Consider the following 11,071-nt stretch of genomic DNA (forward strand, 5'->3'; position numbering starts at 1 on the left):
CCCCCGTGTCCCCCCCCCCTAAATCCGCCTATGGCTGCTGGATTGAATCCTAAAGAAACTCGACGACTAAGGGAATCGTCGGAGAGTAACATCGTCTATTCTTGTTTGGGAAAATAGTATCAAAAATTTTCTCCATCAATTCATCCGAAGAACATTTAACCGACGAAAAATCAGCCGATTTGTACCTCTACGTTCCTCATGAAATAAACATTAAGGGCTAAACTCAAACTGCGGGGAAAACGCGTCTGCCAACTGTGATAGAGGTATATGCAAGGACCAAGCAGCAGCAATGATCGTCCCCGCAACTTTAGCTGACGCAAAAATCGTAACTTCGTTAGAAACATCCAAGGTAGTGCACTAGAATAACTTACGTTGAAAGAAAAAGATGCTAATTACTGTGAAAACGAAAAGAGCTGCATCAAAGGGTGTCATCATAGGAATCCATCTTGATGGAATGAAAGACTATATACTCTTGTCTGATGAAAAAAGGCGAGTGGACTTATCAATCTAAGTTCAGCAAGGAACATTTGGTGTTAGTTGAAGAAACAGGGTTCCACTTTTTGGGGTTTGCCTCCTCCGTCGGAGGATTAGTACCTAAAAGTTATAAAATCTGCGATTCTCGATTCCTTTTCGAGTGAAAAATAGATATTACGATATTCAAAATTATATCGGGTATCTTAGTTTAGTTTACTTCATTCTCCAGTAAGGGCAGAACCACGGCCGTCTTTAAAGACGGCCGTGGCAGAACTGTCCCAAATTACTCCAATAATTTCTATCTAAATTATCTTTTGTGCTGACTGGGTGTGTGATTCTATATTTCGGGGGGGTCGGACCTCCAGCCTTCCCTCTCGCTACGCTACTTGTACCAAACGGTGAATAGACTGATAAGTACGTATTGAATATACATATTGCTTCATTATTTCCTTGTATCCAGCCCTAAACGCCCCCCACACACCTAGGTATAGGCTAATGTTCACCGTCGATTTTCAAAGATCTTGTTATTATTTTCGAGGATACAAGAGTATAGTAATAAATTTTCATAACAGATATCAAATATCAAATTAAAAAAGCGATTTCATTATGACAAAAATAATTATGGTCATTAGATGAAATTCGAGCATCTTCAGCAGGTCCTCTTGGGGTGGTTTAAATCCGAGAAACCTGGGCGCTCTTGTCTAAAACAACTGAGAAACGAATTAATTTCAAACTTCACGTGGTTCGCGCGGTGCGATAATACAGTGGCAAGTGCGGTATTGCAGAAATCATTTATGGAGGGACCATTTGGCTGCGGGAACTGTAGTTTTTATTAAGGACTGCATCTTATATCTACCTTGTGGATTGGTGATTGTCAATCCTTCCATAAATTTGCGGAAATAAGGAGTATTGTCTGTCCTCTCAACATGCCTGGGTCTACAGCAAAAAGGAAGAAGAACCGCAGTGGAAAATGTGACAGTAATGCATCGATCACATTTGAACAACCAAAGTTAGTTACCGATCTCCAGAAATTAGAATTGTCGGCGGTGACTGAAGAGGCTGAGAAACCGTGGTTCCATCCCTCCGTGAAAGGAATCGACCGCAGCATGCCTCGGCCATCGCCCGCTGCCTCTAAGAGAGTTCCCATTGTGACACTGCGTGGAGTTGACGATACCATGAAATTAATTAGTCTCCTGAGGGAGATTATTGATAAGGAAGGTTTTACCATTGGGTATCGCCCCGATAGGTTAGCTGTTCACATACGAAAGATCTCAGACTTTGTGTTGGCGGTGAATTTCTTCGACAAGTTAGGCCTGCAGTATCACTATAAAAATACCATAGAGGACAATCGTAAGCGTTATGTTCTGCGTGGCATCCCTTCTGGGAATGAGCCCGACATATCTAACGCTTTCAAAGAACGAGGCTTCATTGTTCATGACGTTCATCGTCTAGTAGGTCCCAAATCATCGCTTTCGGCTCCTGTTTTCGTATTTTATCACACACCTCTGCCCGGAGGCCCCGAGATCACTGGAGTCAAAAGACTGGGAAAATGGATGGTGAATATAGAGTCGTATAAGGGCACGAGGAGAGAGCCCATGCTGTGCGTACGGTGCTCCAGGTATAATCACACCGCAACGTTTTGCACAATGGATCCACGATGTTTCAAATGCGCCGCAGATCATGAAGGCAGCCTCTGCCGAGTTACTGCGGTTTTCAAATGTTGCAATTGTAATGGGAACCACCCCGCAGTGGCCAAAACTTGCCCCATGTACTTGCGCGTGAAAGAGTTCAACATGAGAGCTAGGGAAGGAGTAACTGGCTCACATTCCGACCTCTTTCGTGCTGTCCTCGGAAAGGCAAGCATTACTTCGAAACCCAAAAAACCTCCGAGTAGACTGCCGAAGCTGATCGCCAGGAGTTTTGTGGTGGTCGCTTGGAACGCCCGCGGAGTGGACCTAGGTGACTGCCCGCAGTTCTTCGAGTTCCTGGAGACTCAGGGCGCCCACCTGGCATGCATCTCGGAATGGAAGGTGAAAGCTTTCTCAAACACACTTCACTTCAGTATGAATTATTCCAATGGCATATCTTTCACGTCTCTCACAACAATCCCCCTTGTAACTTGCGATAATTTAAATGTCACCACTGCTCATGACATAATGCCTAAGTATACTTAAATCTTCCTTTTTGCGTTTATTAAAAAAAATATTAAGCTAATATATGCTGACACAATTCGGATTCCACTATTCACAAAAAAATATCACTGCCTACTGATAAATCGAATGAAACAAGCTAACACAAACAACTGATGTTCATATACAGGTATAGAGAAGCTTGAGCCTACTGTCTTTTATATCGTAACCTAATTTATGTGACATAAGACCTTGGCGAACTGTATGTATTTAAAATCACTCCAAGAAACATCTAGGTTTGCTTTTCTTTCAGATCCCTTATGACCCACACGTATGAAATATTAAGTGTACCAGTCATATATGCATGTTATAATTTAGAATTTCTCCTTTTTTCTTCATTTCTTGTCATGCATCATTTTCGTGTAGTTTCTTTTTCATCTAAAGTTGATACTCCACCCATACCCAAAAATGGGCTTTTAAAGTGATCAAAATGATATCGCCACTGTAAATCTCAGCTTCTTAGATAAGTCACCCATTCTGGTGGTGATTCTTTCATGTAGATTCTTGTGTGACTCATTCCATTTGTTTATTTTGGATTGTATGGGCTATAAGTTATTTGAATGATATCCTGTTCCTTTGCCTTATGTCCTAAATATTTCTGATGAATATGACAGTCTGTGAATAATTTTAATGTGTATTATACAACAGAAGGTTCCCGTGGCAGCCGCAGTTGGCAATGGCCGCTGGTCGGTCATCGGCTCAGCCGCAGGAGGGCTGCTGGTTCGCACTGACGTGGCCCACAAACAGCTGCAGATGCGGACTACCGTGGTGATGGTGCAGGTGCAAACCAAGATGGGTGTGGGGCTGCGGGTTGCCATGGCGCGTGTGGGACCCAACGATTCCTTCTCACCAGACGAACTGCTGGGGGCACTGACCCAGTGCCCTGGCGATCAGGCCCTGGTACTAATAACAATTATTTATCCTTATGCATATTCTTACTACCAGAGCAGGCACATAGCCAAGGGGGTTTTGGGAGCTTCAGCCCATCCCTCCCCCATTGTATTTGTTCCACAACCATTTGCAGGAATCATTCACAAGTGTCCACTGCTGCCTAGACCAAGAACTAATCTCTCCTTGATGGGACATCGTTTGAGCTATCAAAAGAAGGTTGTTATTCGTGTCTAATTATTTGTTGTCAGTCAACATTATGAAACGTATAGCAAGCTACCTTGTGAACGAGAATTGCACGGGGTGATTAGGGGAAATGGTGATGAATGGCAAAGAAGTGTGCCATACCGAGGTATAATGGACCCTAATGTTCATGATGCCTACTCCTGCCAATTAAATTGCCTTCCAGTAATTTCCTAATGTTTATATCAGTAAGTATGTAGTCTATGCAGTAATTTTTGTTGCAGTCAGTAACATATTTGGCATCGCATGGGTGAAGATTATTGGGAAGGTCCCCAATGACAAGGCTCAGGAAATACTTTTGGTAGGGCAGGAAATTCCTCTAGGAACGAACCTGTGAAGCATCTGTTTAACATCCAAAAAGATACATAAAACCCTACCTACCTGCCTAAGGAAACCTAATAAAGAAAATAAGCCCAACATTTACAGTTGAAGCTTATAAATACATTTCAGAAATGTCAAAAACCGCCAGAGTATTAAAGTGAAAATAGACATTATTAAATCTCCTTTGCAACTAGACAACATTTAGTGATGAATAACTGGAAAGATTCAGAGCATCGAACACAGGAGTTATTATTGCAGAGAGTAATATATTCATCACCCTTGTGGTGGTGCGAAAAATCCACAGAGGAAAAATCATTCGCCTTGATCCCGGTCACGGCGAATGATTTTTCCTCTGTGGATTTTTCGCACTATTTGTGCATTGCAGGTGACTCCGTAAAAAGTTATCACCGTGGCTAGTCCCGATATACTTAAATAAATTCTTGTGGTGAATGAAAGAGTCAGGTCCATGATTATAGACTGACTGTTGAGCGAATGAGTGTGCACTGTCCCTTCCCAATAAAAAACCAGAGATGGTAAGAGCCAACCAAAGCCAAAGAAGAACCAGCCGACCTTTGATGAAAACAAAACGTGTCCAGTCCATCTCATTGTTCAGCAATGTGCAAAGTAGAGGCTGAGAGGAGCCACTGTGATACAGTTTCATTCATTTCAGCACTGTGCAAAAAAATGAGTAACTTTTTTAATGAAATGAATGGTTTTCTTATGCTGGCAAATTGACAACTATTATGTACCAACTACATATCCCGTATACCAGTATACTATCCAAATCCCACCATAGTTATACATACTAGCTTTGCATCTGTCCCAGTGGCATCTATATTTTTGTTGATATATATATTTATATGTGGTCTAATCAATTCAAGACTACTTAAATGGAAGTACCGATTAGCATGAGTGCAAATGTCTGGAGAAGGGATTATCCGAATGCAAGTTAATATTGAAAAAGTATGCATGTCCAAAACTCATTCTTTTGAATCAATAGGATTTTGATTTGAGAAGTGAGTTAGGGAGTTTTCTAATTTTTCCTATTTAACCCTGTGGAACTCACGCCCCAGAACGCGAACGCGAGGACTCCCGCTGAGCCTGTCTGGCTTTTTTCTCTTTTTGAGGTCTTAACCTATGAAAGTCAATTATTTTTCTTCTTTTGGTTGTTTAAATCAAATTAAGAATACTCAAACGGGTCATTTCATTAAAATCAAGACCATTTACTTCTGATAAAAAATTATTACTTCATATCGGGTGGGATATAAAATAAATTACCATTACATGTTCTTGATTTATTGACTCGTGAAACCACTACACAGTGTTAATATTAGGATAGAAAGAACACTATAAAATAACATCAGCAATGAAAATTATTGTACAACCACGCACTGCAGAAGAAATGTGCATGCTCAAGACAAATACGCTTTCCACATTTTTTGCCGACGTATCTGGTAAATCTATTTTTCTTGTATCCAGTCTGCACACCTTTTTCAAATTCCAGCGCACTTGGGGTTCTCTGTACCTTTAGATGCCTTTGGTTCATCTATTCTGTTAGTCTTGATAGCCTCGTCTAATATTGCCGTAACTAAAATGCCCTAACACTTTGGGGAGTGTTTTATGGTTCCCCTTCATTTCGCGTGTTCATTTAGGAGCTCAGCTGACAATTGCCTAAGTAACGCTCTGATATTTTACTTCAAAGTTTTTCTCCGAGGTAAAAAATGTAGGAATTTACCACAGCAATATTTAGTATAGCAGAAATAACTGTCATAGGCAACGCAGTGTATTTCTTGATACATTTTATGCCGTGAATAACCGATCTAGTGTATTTACTCCAGATTTAGTCATGCTGTAAAAAGTTATCATATCTGGCTTTCTTTCGTCTCCAGTACATTCATTTATTTTTTTTGTTATGGTGCATTATTGAGATCATAATCACATATTTTTTTCTTTCTTGGAATGCATGATGCAAAAGTAAAATTCTTGCGGAAAGAAATAAACTGGATTTTTCATGCCATTTTTTTTGTTTAAACGAAAAAGGAGGCAATTCCAGCTCATTTTTGCGAGTTGTTCCAACCTTGGTAAGTCGGCATTTCAAGAGTTCATTTACTAAGCCAAAACCTGTGAACCAATTGTCAATCGTAATATTTCAACCAGCCAGGGACGCAGACTTACAAAAAATATTGGGGGTGCCTAAACCGGGGATCTTGGCCTGGGAAATTTTTTAAGTAGTGAGTATTAAGTTTTTTCAAGCATTTTAGAAGAGTCATATGATCAACATATAACTGATAACTCGAATCTCGATATCTGGACACTCCGGGAAAATCGGCAAGCCTGACACATTTTTTCTTCACACCCACAACGAATTTTTGAGGGGGCTCGGGCCCCCTCAGGCCCCATGGAGTCGGCGCCACTGCAACCAGCACTGCTTATAGGGGGCCATAACCTCTTCGCGACATCAGAATGACTGTTGTTGACTGAATACTTTCCGTCGGGTTGTTTACCAGCATAAACGGCTAAGTAATAAGCATAAAAAAACTCTACATAGATATAGAGTTCTAGAGTTAGATCTACCTACGAAAGCAAAAGTTTTTATCCCTTATTTCGTTAGGCTTACTTAGGATGTATTGCTGGAATGCGCAACGACCTCGAAAACCCTCAAGTTTCTCATCATTGGTTGTGTATTCACCAATAATGTAAGCACTTTTACAATTGCTGTCAATTTTTTCGAATATCTCACGAATCGCAGCAAGCTTATCAATTGTTTTGTCTTCATTGCTGTTCTTATTTGTATTTTATGTAAATTTTCAAGCATCTCACTATCAGAAAATCACTGCCAGGATGCTAAAACAGAATACTCACGGTTTTTTGGTGGAAACTCTGGCGCAGTTGAAACATCAGCGTGGAGAGCTCCTCCGATTTCTGTACACTCTCCCGTCAGAATGACCATGTACTCCTCGAATTTCTCTGCTCCCGAGTTGCGAGGTGAATACACTTTTCGAGAAGAGGTCTATTTATAACAACCGTCACTGCTAATATTGTGTGAAACCATAACAGTTAGCTTAGTTTGTGTCAACTCAAGTGCGCTTGCAATTGTAGCAGGAAGAGCAACAATGACTTCTCCGACACACTCCCATGTGAATAGTTTTGACTTTCAAAATATCATGCTGATTAGGCAGAGAAGTACCTATATGGGGAGTAGAATGTTAGAAGTTAACCAGAAAAGCTTACATTGTCTAAGCGAAAAATAATAGACTAAGAGTGAGAATCAAAAATGCAACGTGAGCACTCGTGCAGAGCCTGAGAGGCTCAGTCCACGTGTATATGAAGCAAAAATATCATATTTCAACCTTATGATAGACTGATAGGGATATGCTGCGCATGTAAAACATTATCATAAGAGTAAGGAAAAGGTAGAGAAAATCTGAGCACATTATTGAGAATTGGTCAAGAACTATGACGAAAATATTAACAATGTGAGCCTGTCAGGCTCAGCGCGAGTTCCACAGGGTTAAGTTGGCATTTGGATTTTCTGACGTTTCTGTTTATCACTTCCTGATACTTTCTCACTTAGTAGCTCCACCTCAGGTGGTATTTTCCCCTAGATCATCAAGGCCACCAAGCTGCAACTACTTTCTAACCCTCCTCGGGATGTGTCCAGTCTCTCTCATTGTTCCACACAGCCCTGCTCCCACACTGCCCTAATCGGTGTGCTAAGTAGAGGCCAAGAGGAGGCACTGCAGCACAGTATTTGCAGTGGTGCAATTTTCCCTTTTGTCTCCAATGCCAGGTGCATGCCTATGCTGATTTAAAATATCACTCTATTCTGTTACAGTTTCCCTTCATTTCTACCTGCACACTGTCATAGGTTCACGTATTATACAATTAAATTTCAGGTGCGCATGTATAACAGCTCAAACATTAATTTCACTCTGCACTTGTGAACAAATGTAAGTGGTGGTTACGTGCAATGTAGTCCTGTGTGAAAATTATATGTACAGTAATAATATCACCGTCTACTCTTACAATCAAAGCAAATGCTTACCTTCAAACGTCCTCCTGAAGTTTTATGATGTAATTTTAAGAACCTATTTCATTAGATGTGGAGGACATGTTATAAGTGGATTACCGATGTGGGAGAGTTGCAAGTAATAAATTCGATTATCCAGCTATGAGCTCACTCAGGGAAAATAATCATTGAATGTTATTGTGATAAATAAACTGGGTCTCTTCTTTAGTGAATTGGACATAGGTGAACAGAAAATTATGGCTATTTGTCAAGCATTTTTGTAGGGCAGATTGTTATCTTGTGCAATTAGCAATGCTTTCATGTTTTCCAATGCTCATTGGGAGGTAAACGCGATCGTGAAACACCAGAGCTTTTTGTACAATCAGCTTTACTAATGAGCATCAAATGAGTGCCCAAATGCTGTGGTGTACAATGTGTAGCAAATGTGAAACTGAAATGTTACGAAAGCATCTTTGCATAAGTCATGATCTCTAGAAATAAGAAAGTTCATTAAAAATTAAAATCAAATTATTTTTGGCGATGTAGCTACCCCTTAATTTTTTCTCATCCTTTTTTTAGGCCTCCTGCCACAACAGCGTCCAGCTCTTTGCATTAGATGCCATATCTCCATTAACATGCATGGAATATAAAAATACATTTTAATAGTCTGGAATTGAGAGAGAGAATTTATTCATTAAAAAAAGTTGAACAAGTTACTCAAGTTCGTAACAAATTCCAATTTTCTAATTTAAAGTTTTGACGATATGGCTACTCCTTTGATTTTCCTCACTTAATCATGTTAACCCATTAGTCATCTAATGGAAAGATGCCTTCATACAATTTGATTAACAGCATTGCAATTTCTTAAACTGTTGTAAGCATTACAAAAAGGTTTTTTTACAACTGAATGAAAATGGTTTGTCAAAGTTATTTGTGATCAGTCGCCGCCAGTGTCAATTTTGTGGTCGTAAGACAGTGGAATGACCTAGGTATTGTTATTTTTTTACGTTATTATTGTTTCAGAACTTAAATTAGTATAATTAAATTGGATAAATTATTGGAACTATAATTTAGTAATTCAATTCAGTCTGCATCAATTCATGAATGCCCTCTCGAAGGAAATAAGTAGTAAGAATCATTGCTGTAATTGTATTTTCTACTTATGAATTACCTAAAAACTCAAATTTTACCAATTGACTCTTAAAATTAAGAAGCCAAGAAAACTATTAATTGCATCATTTTGATTCTGCATCAGGATCCCACCATCATTTTTGGTGACTTCAGTGCCAGGCATCAAGTGTGGAATGCCCCCGTCAACAACCGGCGTGGCAAGGCACTGAACCGCACTGCCGAGGCCAGCCAGCTGCGAGTGTTTGGCCCCAAAAATCCGAGCCGCTATTACGGTGAGGATGAGTCTCCGTATGTGGTGGTGACGAAGAACGTTCCCGTGGTGCCATCTATCCTGCCAAAGAGGATGGCGACCGGTGGAGGGGGGGAAGAGGGACGTTGTCCAATGGTGGTGCACCTGAGGAACTGGCGCCTGCCCAAGGCGAGCAGGAGGGTGGAGCTGCCGGCCGAGGTCAAGGAGCTGATTCGTGAGAAGAACCGCATGAGGAAAATGTGGCAGACGACAAAGTTCTCACTGTTCAAGGAGGAGCTGGATCGCAAGAGAGCGGAGGTGAGGAAGAAAGTGGAAGCTGTGCGACGAAGTGCCAAGTGAAGGGACACTTCAGATGCACACGCTGTCGGTGTGAGCATACCTCATCTAAGGATTGCTATACGATTATTTTTATTAATTAGAGGAATGAAGAGGAACCTCTCACTTGCTTTTTCACCATCTATTTTTGCAATGGTGGAGTTGGATGCAGACACATAGCATGACAATTTCTTGGTGCCCATATTTTGATTACTTCCTAATACTCTTTGCAGATGAAAGTCCTGAGGAATCTGTGTGGGGGACACACCTGAACACCAGAGTTCAAATATTATGATTACAGTGGAACTTGTTTAGTATGTTTCTGAAGGGACCACAAAAAATGAACGTACTAACCAGGAAAACGTGCTAACGAGGAAAGTAAATAATAGCAGTCGGGGTAATTGCAATCTGTGGAAAAGTCGTCATAATTACATCTACTATCGGTAGTTCTCGTAGGATCGCCTTCCTGAACTCTTTTCACCTTTAAAATGAGCGCTACATCGAAAAACAATACCATGTGAATAAAAATCACAATGTTTCGTAGATTTCCCGAAGACAATTACATGAAAACGGCGTCTATCTTCCGTGATTAATCCTATATACATTTATAGAAAGAGGGCAAGTAAAGCTAAGTCATTCCTTTTTTGTCGCAGCATACTCGGAGAATATAGCAACAACCCTGAGTATGTCAACGGGTTGTTTTTAAACATCATTAAAATTGGACAAAATTATATTAACCTTTAACTACGGCGGCAGCCGTGCACATTCGCTTCTTGAATGAAATCATATCGATCGATATAGCGATTAATAACACGCAAAATTATTAGATTACGACGTAATTACAAGAAGATTTTTATTATACAGTTTAAATATACTTTTTAAAAAGTCTAATGTCGTCTGCTTTCGTGCCGAAATCAAGTATTTTTAAGCTAAGCTTCGCGTGGAGATCCAGAGCATCGTCTGCTCCCGCAGCAGTAGTCAAGTAAATACGCACGTACTCCAGAGCCTAAACCGCCTAGACGTCGAGTTTATGCAGTACTGCTTAAGATAAAGTGGGATTTGGATAAGACTCATTTCTTCATCATGACAACTCATGCAATAGCAACAATTGCCCACTCGCGAAATTTGTGCGCAGTGGGCACTGCAGAGGCAATAGAAGGTGAGGAGCTCGGGGTGGGGAAAATCGAGGCTTCTCATTGGCTGCAGATTAGTTAGTCAGACATTCCTGATAAATGGCCGCATTTTATTATT

At 40.5% G+C, this 11,071-nt stretch overlaps 1 protein-coding gene across 1 annotated transcript; it reads left to right on the forward strand.

The window, feature by feature from the left end:
* The first annotated feature begins 1,224 nt into the window (after positions 1–1,224).
* Positions 1,225–10,190, forward strand: LOC124162422. Its single transcript, XM_046538956.1, has 3 exons — positions 1,225–2,504; positions 3,312–3,563; positions 9,380–10,190. Exons 1-3 carry the CDS (start codon positions 1,401–1,403, stop codon positions 9,842–9,844), a joined length of 1,821 nt encoding a protein of 606 aa, XP_046394912.1. The 5' UTR covers positions 1,225–1,400; the 3' UTR covers positions 9,845–10,190.
* The last annotated feature ends 881 nt before the right edge of the window (positions 10,191–11,071 follow it).

Source organism: Ischnura elegans, chromosome 7 (genome assembly GCF_921293095.1).
Source record: "Ischnura elegans chromosome 7, ioIscEleg1.1, whole genome shotgun sequence".
NCBI lineage: Eukaryota > Metazoa > Arthropoda > Insecta > Odonata > Coenagrionidae > Ischnura > Ischnura elegans.

What these genes read in the sequence shown, in the direction of transcription:
- LOC124162422 (XM_046538956.1), top strand. Translation starts at nt 1,401, where the DNA reads ATGCCTGGGTCTACAGCAAAAAGGAAGAAGAACCGCAGTGGAAAATGT. An exon ending in CATGCATCTCGGAATGGAAG is followed by an intron (nt 2,505 to 3,311) that starts GTGAAAGCTTTC and finishes ATTATACAACAG; the next exon opens with AAGGTTCCCGTGGCAGCCGC. An exon ending in GCCCTGGCGATCAGGCCCTG is followed by an intron (nt 3,564 to 9,379) that starts GTACTAATAACA and finishes ATTCTGCATCAG; the next exon opens with GATCCCACCATCATTTTTGG.